We start from the raw sequence: 20,525 nt of genomic DNA, 5'->3' as shown, positions 1-20,525 counted from the left end.
GCGGACCCCCCAGGAGTCCTTGAAGGAGTTACAGGGGGTCCCCAGCAAAACGGGAAATAATTGTTTTTTTTACTATAATTCAACCCATAAGTAAAACAATGGCAGAATGCATGACTATTTTGGTCATGGGATTCATACACTTTCTGTAATAAAACATCTAAAAGCTAAAATATTATCAAATGCAGGAGCCTGGGACAAAATCTTATCAAATCGGGGTCAATGGTCTAATTTGTGTCAGTTTAGGGGTCCTAGTCCTGGATGTGAAAAAGTTTGAGAGCCACTAGTCTGGATCAGCGTTAGTACATTGCTAGGATATTTCCCCTGCTGCTGTGTGTTAAAATCCCTCCGCTGCGGGAAACAAGAACAACCTCCGAGCTAGCAAGCTAACTTTACAAGTTGAAAATGCCAAGTTTTTACAAAAATTTTAAAATCGTGCAATAAGACAGGCCTGCATGGTACTTTCGCTGAATGACAGTAAAGGTTTACAAAGAATATGTTAACAGCATTTACTAAAGCTGTAAACATACCAGCCAGTCGTTCCAGTATCGACTGGCGCTGATTGCTATTGACGAAGTACACACGGCGATACAGCGGTAAGAGCAAATTATTATTTTGTATTATTATTGTTTAACCATTTATCTAGCTAATTTAAATAGCTCCAATTACTGTATTTTTTGAACAGTTAACTTAATTTATTATTCTGTGTGCCGTTTTCTTTTGCAGGTTGCAAATGTTTCACCTAAACAAGTTCCTTCTCAAGACTGTTTTGCAGAGGTATTGCTGCTGCTTCCGAAAAAAATTGTGATTGGTATAAAAAGAAATGTAAACAACCCAGAGCTTTTTTTTTTGTCTTAGTATGTATCTGTGGTATAGCCAGCAGTGTGAAGATAGGTCTGGCAATGCAAGACTAGGGAAGCAGCCTAAGGTAACCCCAATGTCACCGTTGACCCAACAAAACTGTATTTTGTATATAGCTTGCATTCATATTGAGGGATCCAAGAATTGCCAAATCACTTGTCAGTCAAAATTCAACCCTTTAATCTGTGAAGTACTTAGCAGGTTGACATTCTTACTATACACAAAACAACAACATGAATGTAACTTCACATAAGTTTTTATTCTTGACAGAAATATATATACACAGGTAGAATCAGAATCAGTCATTAGATTTCATAATTTTTGACTTCCTCTGGTTGTTTTTCCGGATCTCCTCCTCTCTCCAAGTACAGGTTGTTATAGGGATACTGTTTCGGTGCCTGGAAGAGAGCCAAATGCTTTATTTAAAATGTGCATGTTAATAAATAAAGGACACAATTAAAAAGCATCTCATATACAGGTGGCACAGCACTAAATACAAGTTACATTAAAATACTCAAAAACTACTAAACATATTACAATAGGTTTCATAAAACTCACATTGATCAAAAGTATTCATTAGTGAAATGGAGTCATTGCAAAACTGAGCATGGAGGCAGCCAGAAAAGAGTAAATACAGTAAACAAGGTACTTTATTTAAATTCATCATCAGAGTTACTAGTTGGACATAATCATTCTGTACTATTCATTCTTTTTCTAATTGTCTGTTTCTTTGGGAATTAAACAATTGTAAAGCTGAGTGACACTTTACAGCACCTTTTAGTGTAATAAACACTAGATTATAAGAAAATCAATTGTACAGATCTATTAGTTAGTTGGAGAACTTGTTATCTAGCTGTCTTTGACAGTTGTCTTGGGTGTTTTTCTCAAATTAGTTGAAAAGTTGATACTTCAAAATGTTACAGGGAAATATGTTCTGAAAGTTTATTAAATGTATTATATACATTTAGGTATTCAGACTTTGCTTTACTTATGCAAATAAAGTATCCAGACTATATGGTAAATTTAACTGATGTCTGTCTAACCTTCTAATCCTCAAGTCTGAGCAGAACTTTGCAATGCTATGTCCTATCTGCTGATTCAACATAATAATGCTGCTTTCAGTATTCTTCTAAAATACAACAAATTGCTTGTTGAATTTGAAACAAATAAAAAAAAATATTACTTCCCAACATTGTTTTATTAAGCAAATTGAACATTGAAACATAAAAGGCACCACTAAAATAAGAATAACAGTTTATTTTTAAAAGTGCAGTTTTCTACGGATATGTTCTTTCAACTAAAACAAAAAATCTCTGTCTATCCGAATATGTTGCAGCCTTTCGCGATATGTATATTGTGCAGCCCTAGTATATTCTTAATAAAACATGAACTTAGTAGCAGTTATGATCTACAGTATGTCAGACAAGTCAAACAGGAAAGCAATTGAAGCAACTTTTGTTCTGACAGGTTGGTAAGGAATAACTGAAGCAGTAAGCAAATGTATGACATTCAAAATGTTAATATCCCAATATACACAGACGGGGGAAAAGTGTTCATTTATATTAAGTAAAAGGAGAAGATGAAAGAAATTAAAACCATATTGATAAACATTTTTACTGTGTCTGTTATCTGATACTGTGAAAGGTGCAGGTGAAAACATCAGGGTTAAGGTTAGGTGATTAGACAACTTAAATAATTGTAAAAACTAATAATTTAACAAGCCAGAGTGGTGAGCTAAAGCCAGGAATCTTCTCCCTTTTTGATTAATTGATCAGGTCATTTCACATCCCCTTAAAAGTACAAATAATAAATCGTTGCATTGGTCTGTACTTACAACAGGTTGGTAAGCTGGCATTTTCTCGCCAACGTAGAACATGAACAGCATGAACCCGATGAAACCAAACAGTTGTTTGCACATTGTGGACCAGGACACAGGGCTGGGAGATGTATCCACACGGTTCCTGATGAACATGTCAAAATTCCAGTGCATCTAAAAAATAGACAAAGAAGAATCACTGATTAACGGGCAATGTCATACTGTAAGAACTATTTATGCTGTCATCTAAGTGAACTGGTGATTGTACAGAGGCACTGATTTGTATAGAGAATATAGTGTCTCTGTACAATCAAGCTGATCTTAATACTGTCTGAATATACAAAAGAAATAGTGTCTATGCAGAGGAATGATATACTGCACTTCAGAAATGTCTTTGTTATCTATAGAACTGTCAAAATCTAAAGCTGCAATTCTATTATGTCTAATATGCATGTACAATCTTCAGAAATTATACAATATGGGTGTTTTGTCTCTTTAGTGCGGTAGCAATACACTATGACTACACATAACATTAGACATTATTAATAGGGATATCTTAAAATGTTCCTTCCGTTTTTAAGTAATTGGTACCAAGATATGTACCGAGTGGGACACTGTTTCCAAATTACAGCAAACACATATTTAGCATTTCTACTGATTACATGCATATAGTGGCAGCGTCATGCTTCACTTATGAAAGTCACTCAAAAATTGCAGATTTATTTGCTAAAGCGAACTGGCATGCTCATGCATGGGTTGCAACTATGGTGTTTGTTTTGATAAGTGAAACATGTCAGAATGCGCAATAAGAGAATTATTTAATGTTTAAAATCATGTTGTGAATTTGGTGGAACCAGCCCATGTACTGCAATTTCTTGTGAGTTGTAGCCTGACACATACAACAGTAATGCTATATATGTGATAAGCTCTTATCCCTAGCAAATATATGGGCTGCCCATGTGCACCTGATCATATCACAACAGTAAATAATTTAAATAACAGGAAATAAAGTCATCAGTCTCTTACCGGCTCTCCCCAGTTCCTCCTCAGGTCAGGGTGGTCCCACTGGTACCAGGGGTCTCTCTCATGCTGAGATCTATCTGGTAACTTTGGATAATCACCATAGCTACAAAAACATAACGATGACAGTTAGTTAACCACATGACTTTGTCAATGAAAGACAGACTCTTTCAAAATAAAGCTCACCCCTCGCCCTTGTCGGGATATGGTTCATAGTCCTCAACCCTCATGTTGTACTTCTTTGCAGCAGCAGCCTTCTCATCGGGGGTCGTCGGGTATGGACCAGGTAGGCCATCCTTTGTCGCACCAGAGGCTGAAACACAAACAATTGCATATTTGAATGAACCAAGCCAAAGTTATGAAGCTCTGAAGCGAATGAGAATGAAGAAATAACAGTGTTACTTTGTTCAGAATAGCGGTAACGTTAGCCGGGTTAGCTAGCGTAAGCTAACTTTAGCAAGTCAAGGTTACGTCCATTCGAGGCTTCAAACTTTAAACTCTGAGTGTGTCCAAAGAGAAATTCTTCAGACAGTATGACCGGAAACTATAGCACTACTGACCTGCTCTACATCCCGACAAAAGTGCTGAAATGCCAGAACCTTTCCCTTTAGAGAGAGCCTGGGCCCACCGTCGGAAACCAACACCAGCCATGTTTACTGGCTGCTGCTGCTGTCTGACATACTAAGAAGTGCGCATGCGCAAAATCGGAAGTATGGGTCGGCATAGGGAGCAATTTTAATCCATACTAAACATCTTCTGCGTCAGTGAGCTCTCAATATTATACATCCATGATTCAACCTATTCAACTGTGTTGACTGAATATTTGTAAACTATATTCTGAAAAAAAAAAGATTCAACCTATTCATTATGTAGTAATTTCAGGAGTGACAACAAAAGCAACTACTAGAAAACTTGTATCATAGTGTTTTATTCATGTTTTATTCATTTTTGAGTAACAGACACTATCATATTAGAGAAAAGTGTAACATAATCATGAAAACCCCTCCAGTGGCTGAAGGGAACTTGTTCTCAGAGTGAATGCACTAAAGCCCTGAGGCCTGTTCCTCTTCCCATCAGATCCATCTCAGGTGCACAGGTGCATTTACTGGGGGATCGTCACTCGGCCACCAGTGATAAATTGAAGAAAATCCATTAGAGAAGTTCTGCTATGTCCTTCTCCACATTCTCAATGGGGCAGTGAAGTTCATATCTGCAGTAAAAGGAAAACATTAGAGTCACTATTATAGTTACCAATCTGACCTAACAAAGGGCTGATTGGGTTTCTAACTTGCAGGCTATGGTCTATAACTTCACCTTTTGAAGGGCATGCCATCTGCAGTAATTAGAAACTTCTCAAAATTCCATCGAATATCATTTACTTTGATTGGGGACCAGTAGAATTTCTTCATATCTCCAATTACAGGGTTCACAAATGGCAAAGATTCCTGTGGTGTACGAAAAATGACAGTGTATTTGGATTTTTCAGGGCAAAATAGCTGCAACGCTGACAGTACAAATATATCATATGACAAGAGATGTCATTCATAATCATATCCAAATTTTATGTAAAACACAGTACCTTTAGATAGGCGAAAAGAGGCTCTTCATTTAATCCATTCACCTCAATCTTTCCAAAGACAGGAAACTTTGGCACAAACCCGCCACCAGGTCTCACATACTTAAGAACATTGAGGGTTTCATGATTCACTTCTAAACAAATTAAAAGGACAAAGATGTATTACTGATGTGGTTTAATATGCTTCATGAAAACCATAATGTAGGCCCATGTATTAACAAGTATTCAGATCCTTGAATTACTGTAAGTAAAATCATCACTACAGTAATGTAAAGACAGGACTTACAAGTAAAAGTCCTGCATTCAAAATCCTGCTTCACAGTACAGAAATATTAACAGCAAAATGTACCTAAAGTACCAAAAGTAAAAGTACTCATTCTGCAGAATAACACATTCCCCTGTGACAGATTTGTATACTGTATGTATTAATGTATTAGGTTAATTTTACTATTGTAGTTGGTGCTACAACTTTATACAGTCCGGTAGTTTAGTTTCAGTGGTTCTTAACCTATAGGTGTCCACCCTCTAAAGGGTCACACAATAAATCTAAGGGGTCATAAGGTGATTAATTGGGTAAGAGGAAATCACTCTTTGACATCTGAAATGTGTCAATGGGCCCCGGCCAGAAATTGCTTTTTTTTGTGAGGGGTCACAGCCAAAAAGTTTTTAAATCATCAATCACTGGTCATCTTAAACAATGTATTAGATTTAATACGATTATCATGTGTTTCTTAATGTGCAATTAATTTAATTTAATAAGAAACTATAGAAAATATAGCTAAACATGAAATGTAGTACATAACAAAGTATAATTTTTCTCTCTGAAATGTAGTGGAGCAGAAGTATAAAGTAGCACAAAATGGAAATTCTCAGGTTAGGTACACCTCCCAATTATTTTTAAGTACAGTACTTGAGTAAATGTACACAGTTAATATAGACAGTATTAGTTATAGTACAGTATTCCTCTTGGTAGAGTATACTGCCAGGTAAATAATCGGTTATTTCAGTCACAATTTAAAAGCTTCTGAGTACCCACCAGGTGACTGAAGACCGAATTGGTTGCTGGGGAATCCTAGGACAGTGAAGTTGAGGTTGCCAAACATTTCCATGAGTGTATTCATTCGGTGGTACTGAGGGAACAGGACACAAACTCAAATGCCTTTAATAAAAAATGACTGCACAGGTTATGTGTTATGAGATAATGTGATCGGACCTTAATCAATCAGGTCTTGTAGAATATTACCTCCTCTATTGTTGACCCTCAGAAGGTGGCAACATTGATGATGAGAAGCACTTTACCCCTGTAGTTACTTAGCGGAACCGGCTGTCCATCCAGGGTCTCAGCAGAGAAATCATAGATTGATTTATTCGCCATGCCTGTACTTTAGCTTGTATATGGGATTGTAGTCAGTCAAGAGTGAGTATTCACCCGACTATCCCGTTGGCTCATCTCATTCACTGAAACATAACTCATGGGTCAGCAATTGTTCAGCATGACTGACTTCATTGTTCTCCTGGGCAGAGGTGAGTTGACAGAATGGTTATTTGTTCAGCACACATGTTCAGGAAAAAAGGCTGCTAATGTGGTGACAGCTAATTGGCATTGGGCAATTAAAGGTCCAATATGTAATATATTTAATGTAATAAATCCCAAAATGACCCCAATGCGTCATCAGATATTAAGGAAACAGACAAGCGTCTAGCAACATTATTGTGGATGCTGCGGTTTAAGCCTGTCAACCTCCGTGAACTTCGAGTCTGGGGAGGACGACTCCAGTATTTTGAATTTGTACTGCACTAGCTGTCAGTATTACATATTGCACCTTTAAAGGTGCCCTGCCACACGTATTTCATTACTTTGTGGTAATGTCTGAAGTTCTACCATGGACTCTGTAACATTTTTTGTGGGAAAAAAATGCCTTGGTTACCTTGTTTCAAGCCATTCTACGTGGTATAGAAAGCCTGCAGGAAGTCTCAGCTCAATTTTTGCCAGTTCTCATTAATATTCAACAAGCTAAGCTGCTTGACTCTGATTGGCTAACAGCTAGCTAATGAGAGCCTGGCTATCAGCATCCTTTACCCAGCGAGCTCATGAATAGTAATGAGCTCAGGCAACACAACGTCAGACTTACCAGCTTTTGTAATTGGCCTGATTTCTCCGCTTAATTCTTTTCAGTGGCTAGAGCTGACGGAGGAGGTAGCAGTTCATTTTCACATTCACGACATAACACAAACACATATGGACCTAACACATTTCAAAAAACACAAGTAAAAACGTTTTTGTGTTTAAATATTCAAAATAAACATTGTGGGTCACACTGATTTTGGATCCATCCTTTCCTCTTTAGAACTGACACTTAAAGAAGGAAGTTCGACATTAAGAGTGAAATTCAAGAATTCCTGCATTGATTTTCTCAATTTTATGTTTGTATTGTGCTGTATTACTACTGTATATTTTGTAGTCTTTATTCACAGTTCTTCAAGTTACTGCACAGATTCAATATATATTGAATATGTATTTTGTACAGATTTATATGTATGTAGGTCTATATAGGCTATTTATTATTTCTTGATAAGATCTTCAAACTCGTTATTTTGATTCATACACTGCTAATATTGTTTTGTAAATAGTTTTAGTTAGAGATTTTAAAAGTCCACATTAAACCAACCACTGCTTATAGTATTGTTATACGATTGTAATGATTATAAGAGTATAGGAGGCATCCATTGTAAATTGCTTTAACATGATCTCATTGACGTAAACGCGTAAAACCGGAAAATGTAAACTGCTGCGTTCACATGTTCTTCGTAAACACGTAAGTCAATGATTACGTTAGACCTTAGACACCAAAATACCACTTCTCTGACCTTTAAGAACCATCATTTAAATAGTAATAACAAATGTACTATATAAAAGGTAGTGGTAGTTGTTTTATAACAAGTCCAGTAGCGCATATTTGGGCTACTTTGTGGTTTATTAACATAATAAAATGGGGGGGGGAGAGAGAGAAATGGCCTACAAGGCAGTGATAACAGTATAAATGTGTTGGTTTATCACTTATACCATCTATTCTTGGCTCTCGTCATCACTAAATGCTAAATTTGGCAATATTCACAACTTTGTTGGATAGTTAGTGTGCCATTCCGATCACAATAAAAAAATATTCCGACAGTCCTTGAAGGCAGCCTTGGGTTTGGTTAACACCTCAAACGCTTGCAAAATGCTAAAGGAAAATACTTTATTTTGGCATCTATGTGAAGAACAACACGTCCTTATAAACTCTGTATAACATTTTAGGTTCACAATGGATGAAGAAGCAAAGATGCGAACGTAAGTGCCTTTTTAAAATGGTAGTTTTGTGTTTAAAAAGCAGCTGGATTAGTGGCCCTGGCAGGTTAGCTTGTCAGCTAACGTTAACAGCGATAGCAACAACAACCACATATTGGGTCAAAGAGAGATGTAGCTGGTTGTTGCACCCATTTATATACGGCCGCTAACTTTTAATTATATATTTCCATGGCGAGGCTGATATAGCATTTCTTATTGCTATATACTATTACTGTCATTATTCTTGCTTTTTAAAACGTTTCGGAACATTTAATTGTGTTTATGACTGTTTTGAGTTCTGCATGCTGTCTCAAAGTTTTTTTTTAATTTAACCTTTATTTAACCAGGTAGGTTGAGAACAGGTTCTCATTTGCAACTACGACCTGGCCAAGAAAAACACAAGCATGCAAGACAGTTTCACATACAATAAAATACAAGAAAACAGAATACAATAGGCTACATAAAGTGCAGATTAGATGGGCATTAACGTTGTAAAACAAGGCTTGCATTTCTTCAGCAGATGTCATCTTTTGGACTTGCCCTGGGAGGATGTACTTGTTCCACATATTTTGTGCTATTTGCCGCTGCAACACCTTGTCAGCCTGCAGAGGGTGAGCAAGCAGTTCCACAGCCTCATCCAGATGTATTTGGCCAACTGCAGGACCTTTGATCTGTCCTCGGTAAGTCCTGATGTGTGATAGTTTTAGTAGCCTATACATATATTGAGATATATGGTAATGGAAGTCTGCTATCTTCTCTGTTGTGATATTTACAGATTGGACCATCCATTCCCAAGGAAGCGTTTTGCTCCATTTTGAAGGACAACAAACTTCTCCACAACCTGTCACTCCAGAACTGTTCAGCCTGGGTGACAGACAAGGAGCTGCTGCCAGTTATCGGCCAGAACCAACACCTGCAGAGAGTGGACATGAGCGGATGTGTTTGGCTCACCCGTCACTCGCTGGTGGCCGTGTCCTTGAGCTGCATGCACCTCCAGAACCTCGGCCTGGCGCACTGCGAGTGGGTGGACAGCCTGTCCCTGCGCAGCCTGGCTGACCACTGCAGGGGGCTGCAGTCCATTGACCTCACCGCCTGCCGCCAGCTCAAAGACGACGCCATCTGCTACCTGGCCAAGAAGTGTTTGAAGTTGAGGTCTCTATCTTGTGCAGTCAACGCCAACGTTACTGACGAGTCGGTGGAGGAGGTGGCCAAAAACTGCAGGGGCCTGGAGCAGCTGGACCTGACAGGCTGCCTGCGGGTCAGGAACCAGTCCATCAGGTATATCATATCTTATTTTCAAAGTGTAATCCAGCTAAGTTTGTGCCAACCCTGCCAACACTTTGACATGCACCACCTCACTTGTGCACCCACCCATAAGATCCTCTGCATGCTGTGCTCACAGGACTCTTGCAGAGTACTGCCCGAAGCTGCAGTCCTTGAAGGTGAATCACTGTCACAATGTGACAGAGTCAAGCCTGGATCCTCTACGGAAGCGCAATGTAGTGATAGATGTTGAGCCTCCTTTACAGAGGGCTCTGGTGCTTCTTCAGGATGTGCTGGGGTTTGCTCCTTTTATCAATCTCCAGATATAGCCAAAGTGCCATCTATCAGGTAGGTAATATGAGCAGTATATCTACTGTCTGTCTAACTTCTGACATGTTTATATAAAAAACTGTCTGTGTAAATATCTAAAAAGGGCTAGAAGTCAACCACAATGAATGTAGTATTATTATTATTATTATTATTATTATTATTATTATTATTATTATTATTATTCTATTTGCAGCAGATACTGGTGGTGACAGTCAATTATCTACATTTACCTTCCTTTGTTACAGGTGTACGTGAGTTGCTCTCACGTCAAGACAATTCAAGAAGACCTGGATGTTTTTACACTCAAGTTTAAAAATAATGTTGACAAAAATACTCACTGGAGTGTGATCAAAAATGCATATTTAAGATGAAACTGAAAACAAGTTTGCATTTGCAAATGACTGAAGAAAGCCATGTACTTTTAAGAATTGCTGCCTCATGTCCAAAAGATGTCACTGCACTATTTGGCAATCATTCAGTGTTGTAATAATTGTGTCTATTTAAGTACATACAATTAAGTAAAGTGTATAGTTTTGTTGTTTTTTTAACAAACTACATACTTTACTTTGTATGTATGACACTTTAAGAAACATTTAATCTTATGTTTCATTTAGAAACATTAAAAAAAACGTTTGAGTTTAATTAAACATTTCATTTTGCATGTATGTGCCAGTTTAAAGGATAAATTCACCTAAATCATGCAAAAACATTTTATCTCACTTGCGCCTTCATGTGTCCAGGTTTTTTTGTGTGTCTCCACTACTGAGACTTCTGCTTTCACCAAAATACAATGAAGGTGAATGCAATTTTGTTAGTGGTGCTTAGGCATGGGCCGGTTACCGGTTTCAAGGTATACCGTGGTTTGAAAAAGTTTCAAAACCACTGAACTTTTCTGTCAAACCGTTCCTAAGGTATGAACTGTTTTTTTGTGAGTGGGCAAGGACATAAAGTGCAGTTTAGAAATCCCTCTCCCTGCCAGTGTGCAGTGGGTTAAATACATTGTGTTCAATGGAAAAAAAGTTTTTTATTACCCAGACATAAAAAAAAACAAAAACATTTTAAAGCTGTAATTGCAATACAGTGAAACCGTGATATTTTCCCTGAAGATTATCATGCCGTCAGAATCTTATACCGGCCCATGCCTAGTGGTGCTGACCATGTGTATTCCAGAAATGATGTCCCGGCTCCTCAGGATAATCCAGACCTCACTGTCAACCGTGTTTTAACTGCTTCCAAATAAAAACTGTTGACAAGCTTTGTTGCTTACAGAAACCCCAAAACGATCTGCATGCAGCTAGATGCCATGCAGAGCTTGAACATGTTTATACATTTTCTTGTGACGTGGGTGAAGCAACCCTTAATCCATAGTGATTACTTGTATAGCCTGGTATTTGTTTGAAATAAGTATAGGAATTTATTATGATCCATTAAACCCTTGAAATTAGCTTTGTAAAAAGTACCTGGAAAATGCTGTTGCCCAGTAATACAGTATATAAATTATATATAAAATATTAAATTGCGAAATACCTTCAGAAACGACTGTTTTCTACTCTATACATTTAAATAGTTTTTATTCAAGGTAACAAGTGATGAATATGAGCCTTAAAGACAGTAAAATAGTACTCTTCAAGTACATGTAACATGGTTTTTAGCAAATTAAGAGGCAAAGTTGATTTTTCCACGTACATTGACAGAGTTTTAAATGATTAAAAACAATGGCAAGGGCCTACTTTTTTATTTTATTTTAGCCTCTTAATGAAAATAAGACCAATTTGGCCCATATCTGTAACCTAATGTGAGTAACAGGATCCCTTTAATTCCTATAATTTTCTTGATTGTCAAGCATAAGAGGGTAAGGAAAAAAGCATGTGGTGGAGTTAAAGATAGGGTTCACCTCTTGAATGCAAAACTGTTTTGTGACACAAGGTGGCAGCAATGAGTCAGGATATGTGTCTGTTTTAATTCTGTTGTTTGAGATGCTGCATGACTTACTGACTAAACTACAGTACATTCAGAAACCATTGTGAAAGTCTACAATGTTAAATATGTCAGAACACAGTGTCAGGTGTAAATAAAAAGACAGGAATCTCTTCCTCTAAGATTTAGAGAATGAGTCTATTGTTTGAGATTGGGCAGATTGCAACAGTAAACAGCTTTATGATCTTGTTAACAATTGATGCAGTGAATGCACAATAAGAATAATGCTTCCCGTTGCTGCTACGTGTTAACACTCCCTCTTGGAGTTTCCTCTGGTGGTCCGATTGGCAGACTATATTGTAACTTGTCTCTGTGACAACACAACAGGTCTATTTTCCACTTGATGGCATGGTTTACTCCATCTGCTGCGTGCTGTCCACAAAGCTGAATTTGCACCAACAGAGAGTTGTGTTTGGAGGGCATCAGGGATCGACCAGCATCCTTCTGTTAGCTGTGCTGATCATCATATTGTACCGCCGTGCCTCCGAGGAGACATCGTTAGTTATAAAGTAAATTTCAATTCGTGAAACAACTTGCGCTGCGTATCATGTAGTAGATTTAGCAAAATGTAACAGATTTTACTCACATTTAAAACAAAAATTACAGAGTGAAGAGTTTGGTTAGCATCATGACTTTTCCTCCTCAATATAACAAATGATTGAAGATAGATAGTATCCTTGTATTATAGTGCATGGAAAGGTAATTTCAATTTAAGACGATTAATGAAATAAAAAAAATAACTTTTCTCATCTGTACAATTATTAGTTTAAATAACATCTTCAGTGTTCAGTGGCCCGACCTTGTTGCTGCTCAGCAGTCGGTGGGTTAAAAACGTTTCAGACTACATTCATCATGTAGGACCTCAATTAGCATTGATCTGCAGGGGGGAAAGAAACATAGCTGCGTTATTATATACCATGGAGCAATTTCTGTTCCAGTGATTGAATGTATGGGGGGGATTTCTCAAACATAGCCAGCCTAACATATTTTGTCTTCCTGTCAATAATCTAGCACTTGTCTAAATTATTGATCAATAGCAACTGATCATTTTATACCTAGGCACAACAATGAAGCTGGTCCATTTTATTGTATGTAGTTTTAGCCCCTGGCAGCATGTAATATACTGTTCTTATTAAAACAAAGAATAAATCTAAGTTTAATCTCTGGCTGCTGTTTAAGTCCTCTCTGACAGAGTAACTTACTGGGGCTGTTCAGAGGCTGGTGAGGTTCATTCATGTGTGTTGGCAAACGAACAGGTCTGTTTCACTGCAGACATGTTGACTTGTCATAGGAAAAAGCACCGGTGTAACTAACATTAACTGTTAAGCAAGTGTCCCAGTAAAGGACTGTGTGAAAGTTATTGGGGTGGGGAAAGAGGCTGGATCCTATATTTCTTTTTTTTTCTTTTTTTTAAAGCAAGGCCCTCCCCAGTATTATTAATAGATCCTTGTTCGTCCATGGAATTTATCTGGTTAACCTGCTCCTCAATTCTAGTTGTGCAATTATGTTATACTCTGAACTTCTGAGCAATTATGATATTTCTAGAACACCAAAAGAATATGCTTTAGTATTTGATGCAATCCCTGTTGACCTTATATCTACTGGTCAACTGCCATTTGTCTGCTGTCACAAAGCATCACAGTCAAACAAGAGACATAATGTCAATTTCACTTCAGGCAACCTGTAAATAAGACCCTATTCTAGTGTGGAAAACTAAGAGAACTATATATACTTGCAAGCAATTTTCATGTATTTCTTTTAGTTATTTATATGAATACAAAATAATCTTTTTCATCTTCAGCAGATCCTGCTCAAAAAAATTATCAAAAATCGGTTTAGGCCACTTTTCATCTTCCTGTTAATTAAATGAAGTTCATATAAGGTGGAGAGAGAATTACTGTGGCTCCTCTGATGGGCCCAAAACTGTGTCAGAGATTTTGTTCATTTTCATATTTTTAATTAACTGACTTTACCTCCCGTCTTCCATCAGTGAATGAGTCTTTCTTTCCTTTATTTGATGTAGTTTATCTCCTCCAACCATTCACATACAACCTTATTGGATCCTGGGATTAGGGATCCATCCTTTGGCCACCAGAGAAGCATAACTAATGACAACATTAAAGTGGCTTTGTGAGCACGGCCATCAAAATGTCGATCAACCAAGCAAGAAATAATGTAGGATTTTAACATCAGCATGAATAAACATGTTTAGGAAGATTTTGGAAGGTGTTGATGAACTGATGAACAAACTACCTCCTCATTGGTTCATATGTGTGCCATGGGTGTGAGACTTTAATATAAAAAGGCTATTATGTGGAGATTCAGGCCGAGGGCAGTTGTGTTTTTTGAGTGGAATGAATGACGATGCCACACAAGATGTCTTCAGGTTGGCGTCTAATTGAAGCGACGTTTGCAGCTTTTCTAGGACTCATAACTGTCAGACCCATTAGCATCTTCCTAATTACTGTGCTCCTAACCCCAGACTGGACAGGAAACACACGGTCAGCTAGCTCTGGCCCCGCTAGTTACTCACATAGTTTATGAATGAATAGAGCATCGTAGCATCGTGTGACTCACAAATATTCAATGCTTGGGTGAAGAATGTGTTGGCCCAGTTCTTATTGGGGAAAAAAATATTTTTTGTGGGTCATTTTGTAAACTTGTTTCCATGCCAGATAATTTTGTGAATCACTTGAGATGGTTTATCAGATTTCACGTAGCTCCTTTTGGAGCCACAAAAAGCTTTGTACAACTTTTTTCACATGCAGTTGTACCCCCAAGATCTGTTAAGAGACTTTGGTGTGTAAACTCGGTGAAGTTCCCCTTTAAGAGTTGCTTGTGCATTGAGACACTTTCACTTTGTTGCAGACTTTGTCATGTGATTTTAAACTGGATGTTATTTAATGCCATTTATTACATAAAAGTGAATATTGTCTCAATGAGTTGTCATACAGTGATCCTGGAATTGTTGATGTTCAGGCTTTGTTTCTTCTTGGTCAAGTTTGCATTTGTACTACCCCTTGGAGTGGCTTAAGCTGATATTTGAACCATAAATCCATTATTTATTAGTCAATTTTGACAACTGCTTGGTTGCTTACTAGTTTCCATACCCTTTCAAATGCAGCATGTGGGGTTATAAAAGATCACACCAATTAGTAATCCTATATGTGTGTCCATTTTCCACATTCATCATATCATAATTTCTACTTTTTCAAATCAGCTGAGCTACTCCACTATCGATTACTCTGTACCCCTTGTTTGGGAATCACTGTAGTACAGTATTGTCTATAGGGAGCATACACTGGAAAATATTTGACTGTACTACTGCTACTAGTTGTGTTACTTTCACAGCAAGCTACTGTGACATTTTACAGTAAATTGTAGTAAAATGACAGTTTCATACTGTCACTTCACTGTCAGTTATTGAATCAAATGAATGTGGTATAGCAGTTGTCTCTGTAGTATTTCTGCATTTAACTGATAAAAGTGATTTTACAGTAAAATACCCATCACATCACTGTTGTAGAGTTACAGTATAGTAGTCCCACAATGCTTTGCAAAGTTCAAACTCAAATTTCCTGTGCAAAATAAGTGCATTCCATTTGTAGCCTGGATTTATTTTGCAATACAATTCTGAGTACAGTATGCTATAACTGTGTAGCCTGCGAAGTGATAATAGTGTAACTTATTATTACTTTTACATCTTGTGAAAATAAGCACTTTGCGTTCTGGCACTCACTGATCACTTAATGAATCACTTCATTTTCTTTAAAAGTCATGGTTCTGTTACAAACTTTTCTCAGCTTTTAGTCCTGCTATTGAAGAGGTGACCTTCCTCCTGCCAGTGTCCCGCTCTTACCTCAAGCCTTCTGCCACCCAGGCTTGAGTCCAGCCCAATTCTGAGCACCCAGAGGCCAAGTTTTTGTAGGTATGCTCAATTTGCCTGCAATATAAACACACTGATTTACCTAATGGAGAATATGTATACAATAAGCATGACAAGGATTTGTCCTGGCAGGAGCATTTTGCCCTCTGACTAATCTGTGCTGCTAAATTGTAAGTAACTGTGTTGAACTTGTGTCCTCCAGCCAGCAGAGATCAGAGTTCAGCGTTCTGCCGTAATCACAGATCACATCTTGTTATGTTTAAAAGATGCTAGAGGACGTCTCGTCATTTACTTTGTATGGAGATTAAGATCTGATCAAGACAAAGAATTCAGAGGCTTGCATTGTGCTCCTTACTTGTGCAATTTAAATCATAGACCATTAATGTCTGTGGATAGTAGTGAGTATGACCATTTGTAGTGGGATATAGTCTACATGTTTGAAGCAATAATTAGATGAATAACTATTTAAAAAACTCTAAACCAAAGTGTCTGACAATAGTTGTCTTCCTCTGTCTCATTTCTTCTGTGCTGCTTCACCATTTAGAAACTCTGACACAAAGGAAGCTCTTAGTGTTATTTGACAAATGGAGAGCAAACAGCAAAATATGTGTTTAGTACATGTCTCGGCCCGTAGATTAATGACATTAACGAAGTTTCCATTAGCACAGCGATCGAGGGAGACAGAGGCGTCCATGCGTAAATCCACATGACTGAATCACTGATAAGAGAAAATGAAACACATCTCTATGGGCCAAGAGGGGCCAGGAAACGCCACTCCAAATTAGCCTGCGGCCCAATTTGTTGTTACTTCATTAACCGACCAGGATCTGCCTAAAAGAAATTCTTCCTCTGCCTTCACTGGGCCTCTGAGAAAAAGGGGTTCCCTGTGCAGAAAGGCAGCTGGGGAGAGGATCAGCATGGCTCAAAGTGACAGGAGCTCCACCAGGATGTATTGTGCAGAGAGTTTCATAATAATCTGGAGCTTTTTTTTTTTTGGTCCCAACCTGATGATTTGTTGCATAAACTCAATGCTGATATTTTCTCTGTGTAATCCTTTTCAGAGTATTTTAGAGTCAGAGTCCTTGGAGTATAGAGTTTCAGATCTTGTAAGATTAAGAAATGTGCTGCATGCTTCCAAAAAAGCATTTTGAAATGATGCTAGAAAAGGCTTGAGAAAATGTACATGTGCTCGCTGCTGAAGATGGGCAGTTGACATTTGAAATAGTTCAAACACTGAAACATTTTACACACTTTTAATTTAAGTGAAGTACAAAGGATACAAATATTGAAAGTAGTTGAAATAGTGGTAAGAATGATAATGTCAGTTGAAGAGTAAGTGATGAAAGCAGTTGAAGTGTCATTTTAAGTGAGGAAACAATATTTGATGGGAACCTCAAATGCTTTGGAATAAATATGTAATATGTCTGAACAGAGGCTCTGTTGAAAGATATATATATATATATATATATATATATATAAGTGGTATTTTATTGTGACACCCCTGGAATTAAGAATTATTTAGTTTTAATTATTAACAAGTAATTGATCCTGAACACCATTCAAGATATTGAAACTTAAATATTGCTTATGGATATGTATATATTATGTGTAAACAAATCACTCAGAATGTTCTTAACAACACCCTGTGAAAAACTAAATCTCTGATATTGGATAAATGCTTTAAAGTCACAGCACATCAGGCCTGAAGTGGATCATTGGAGGTTCAGGTGTAGCTGAGGGGCCTTTTCTGCTCTTATCTACTGATGGAACTGGCTGTCTAGGATGGCTAGTTTCTTATCTTCCATGGCCCACTAATATCCACAGGGGACCAACAGCGTTTGGCACCCTGAAATCCTTTTTCCTACACCGGATGGGAAATCAGTCTGGGTGGATCACGGGGGGCTTGAGACATGGATGCCATATGGCCCCTTTTTATTCCCTGTGGAGTTTGGGCTTTTGGGATGCCCAGCATCTGAATGTACACAAGAGATTTTGACAATATGTGCTGTGACAAAGGCATTTTGGCAGTTCATGTTGTTGTTTGTGGTTACTGGCACATCACTGAGATTCATTAGCATTTTTCAGCACTGAGGAGGTGACTGTATCTGTCGACACAAATGCATGAAACTGAGCTTATTAAGATTCAAATGGAATAGTATTATCAATGTGTGTTTTCAGTGATTCTTGTGTAACTTTTTAAAATCCGGTAGTTTTATCAAATCAAGAGAGACATGAGAACAGAGAAAGACAGAACAAGACATCATCATTCTTAAATATCCCAAAACATCAGCAGCCGTCAGCTTTGTATTTTACTGGAGATTACATTTTGGGCTTAAATGTGTAAACACAGATCAAGCAAGGTTACATCTCTCAGGATTAATTGTCAAGGCTATTTAAAGAAAAAGGAAAAAGGGTGCACTACTGTATCTGGCCAGCGGAGGACATGCTTTCCTCAGACTGGGAAAAGGGAACATATAGCTTTATGTAGCCTCCCCTACAAACTGTAATCCAGCAATAAGATTAGACTCAACTTTATTGTCATTGCACATAGTAAGTACCAGTACACCGAAATGTAGTTTAGCATCTACCCAGATAATGCAAACAGTAGCAAATGTGCATATAGAGAAAAACACATTGGACAGTAAGGAGATGGGATAATATGTGTGAACAGAAACCAATACAAACTATATACAGTAGAATGGGTTTGGTTATGTTATAAACAGCAAGCAGGCGTGTAATGTGTACAGTGTAGAGGACAATATAGAGTTGAAAAAAGTCAGAGTTTAATACAATCAGTAAAATATAGAATATTAATAAGCACTTATTGTTAAATGTGGGTGTTTCCTTGATAATTAGAACACTTTCAACCAATACATTTGTATCTGTAGACCTTAAATATATGTTGCTTTTTGATATTTTCGAAGTATCTTTTGTGAAGTAATTGCCACCAAGCTCATCAGTGGGTGTAGATTAGAGCTTTGGAAAGCTGACCCCACACTCTGAATTAACCAACTTTTCCCACGCAGGTGTAATCCACAATGAGCTGAACTCACCACAGCACAATATGTTTATGACGCAGACTGAGAGACCTCCATCGAACTTTCTTTATGAACTAGATTGAGGACAATTTTCTTGTTGAAAGGTGGTCTACCTGGAAGGCCGGGGCTCCCTGCCAGCTGCATGTCATTTCTATCAAATGTGGCCTGGGTCTGTCAATTAAGAAAACACAGGGCAATCTGTGGCTGCTGAAAGAGATCCCCTTGGCCTGCTCCCAGGCTGAGAGACGGCCTTTTGTTCCCAGGCATGTCTCACATACTTTCAGAGCCCAGATAAGCTCAGGCTTCATGAAGCCTTGCTTTATATTTGGCCACTGTAATGTCTCTGTGGGGTCAGGGAATATGGGGAAGCACTGTCAGAGAAAAGGTAATATCCCCCCTCCCACACACACATTATGGGGTCAGGAACAGCAGCTACAGGTTAGGTGGTCCTGAGGCCTGGCCAGGGGTCTCTTTCGCTGAATGATCCCCTCTTTCTATGTGCCCACCGTCAATCCTTTTCTGCCTCTTTCATACCCGTAAACTGCAAAACAAGCAGGCAGCTTTAGCCGTTTCCTGAAATCGCATGTACAGGTATACTCTGTTCCTGGATCTGCCAGTGTGGGTGGGAGGGAATTTGTTTTAGTATCAGCCGGACCACCCACAGCCAAGTGAAAGGGTACATCAAGGTGGGTTGAAATTTAAGTAGAGGGGGAAGGGGAGGTTAGAGGCTGGCAGGTAGGGGGATCAGAGGGGACTGGGACCTCTCGAAGACTTGGCGTCCTGGTTTATCATAATATATGTCCTGTAAGAGAACAATGTTTGCTTTTTACAAGCTTCTCTCATCTGTATCATATGCATTTCTAACTTAGACTGTAGAGAACAAATGTATAGGATGTGTAAGTTTATCAGGTAGGTGCGATCTCATGATTTTTTGCTCCTGTTTCATATCTCTGGGATGTGTCATAAGTATGAATATGTGTCATTTCTTATAATCACACCTCCACAAGCTATCTAGTGATGTACATTTTCTGCACTGTAAATTACAGTTTTGTTTAACTTATTAGACAGTTTGCATTATTTTTTCATTTTGATGAATCAAAGATGCAGGAGTAAGGTTAAATGTCCAGTCTAGGTCTGGTTCCATTGGATAGGATCTATGTAGTACATTATATGGGCAAAAGTATGTAGACACATTATACCTTAACTTTTAATCTGGGGCTGCTTTTTTGTGGTTTGGGCCAGGAAAATCGTAATTCTACAACAACAGTGGTTCCCAACCTCTAGGTCAGGACACCCCAAGGTTTCCCAAATAAATCTAAGGGGTCACAAGATTATTAAGATTGATAAGAAAGCAATGAAATATTTCGGACAAATAAAAATATTTATTTTTGTGTGAAATACTAATAATATATAATATATGTATATATATAATA

The 20,525-nt window shown here is 38.0% G+C and overlaps 3 protein-coding genes across 4 annotated transcripts; 1 reads left to right on the top strand and 2 right to left on the bottom strand.

Annotated features, from left to right (window-relative positions):
* Positions 1-1,098: 1,098 nt before the first annotated feature.
* Positions 1,099-4,402, bottom strand: ndufb8 (NADH:ubiquinone oxidoreductase subunit B8). The gene is made up of 5 exons (XM_028568012.1): positions 4,255-4,402; positions 3,881-4,007; positions 3,701-3,800; positions 2,693-2,848; positions 1,099-1,256 (listed from the first exon to the last, which is right to left on the bottom strand). Exons 1-5 carry the CDS (start codon positions 4,343-4,345, stop codon positions 1,164-1,166), a joined length of 567 nt encoding a protein of 188 aa, XP_028423813.1. The 5' UTR covers positions 4,346-4,402; the 3' UTR covers positions 1,099-1,163.
* A 602-nt stretch (positions 4,403-5,004) lies between these two features.
* gpx9 (glutathione peroxidase 9) lies at positions 5,005-6,391 on the bottom strand. Its single transcript, XM_028568065.1, has 3 exons — positions 6,307-6,391; positions 5,274-5,404; positions 5,005-5,139 (listed from the first exon to the last, which is right to left on the bottom strand). The coding sequence occupies exons 1-3, from the start codon at positions 6,389-6,391 to the stop codon at positions 5,005-5,007; spliced, it is 351 nt and encodes a 116-aa protein (XP_028423866.1).
* A 2,062-nt stretch (positions 6,392-8,453) lies between these two features.
* Positions 8,454-12,292, top strand: fbxl15 (F-box and leucine-rich repeat protein 15). 2 transcript variants are annotated; one of them, XM_028567848.1, is made up of 5 exons: positions 8,454-8,601; positions 9,119-9,278; positions 9,374-9,876; positions 10,001-10,209; positions 10,437-12,292. In XM_028567848.1, exons 1-4 carry the CDS (start codon positions 8,576-8,578, stop codon positions 10,188-10,190), a joined length of 879 nt encoding a protein of 292 aa, XP_028423649.1. In that variant the 5' UTR covers positions 8,454-8,575; the 3' UTR covers positions 10,191-10,209; positions 10,437-12,292. The 2 variants fall into 2 exon arrangements, with proteins under 2 accessions (XP_028423649.1, XP_028423648.1); XM_028567847.1 differs by having other exon boundaries at positions 9,116-9,278.
* Positions 12,293-20,525: the final 8,233 nt, after the last annotated feature.

This window comes from Perca flavescens, chromosome 21 (assembly GCF_004354835.1).
Source record: "Perca flavescens isolate YP-PL-M2 chromosome 21, PFLA_1.0, whole genome shotgun sequence".
NCBI classification, from domain to species: Eukaryota; Metazoa; Chordata; class Actinopteri; order Perciformes; family Percidae; genus Perca; species Perca flavescens.
This window is presented reverse-complemented; position numbering and strand designations above follow the sequence as displayed.

Coding starts and splice junctions, on each gene's coding strand:
- ndufb8 (XM_028568012.1), bottom strand. CDS start 4,345: ATGGCTGGTGTTGGTTTCCGACGGTGGGCCCAGGCTCTCTCTAAAGGG. Junction 4,008..4,254: donor TTTGTCGGGATGTAGAGCAG/GTCAGTAGTGCT, acceptor TTTGTGTTTCAG/CCTCTGGTGCGACAAAGGAT. Junction 3,801..3,880: donor TATCCCGACAAGGGCGAGGG/GTGAGCTTTATT, acceptor ATGTTTTTGTAG/CTATGGTGATTATCCAAAGT.
- fbxl15 (XM_028567847.1), top strand. CDS start 8,576: ATGGATGAAGAAGCAAAGATGCGAAC. Junction 8,602..9,115: donor GAAGAAGCAAAGATGCGAAC/GTAAGTGCCTTT, acceptor GCATTTCTTCAG/CAGATGTCATCTTTTGGACT. Junction 9,877..10,000: donor GTCAGGAACCAGTCCATCAG/GTATATCATATC, acceptor CTGTGCTCACAG/GACTCTTGCAGAGTACTGCC.
- gpx9 (XM_028568065.1), bottom strand. CDS start 6,391: ATGAATACACTCATGGAAATGTTTGGCAACCTCAACTTCACTGTCCTA. Junction 5,405..6,306: donor ATTCGGTCTTCAGTCACCTG/GTGGGTACTCAG, acceptor TAATTTGTTTAG/AAGTGAATCATGAAACCCTC. Junction 5,140..5,273: donor CTCTTTTCGCCTATCTAAAG/GTACTGTGTTTT, acceptor CGTACACCACAG/GAATCTTTGCCATTTGTGAA.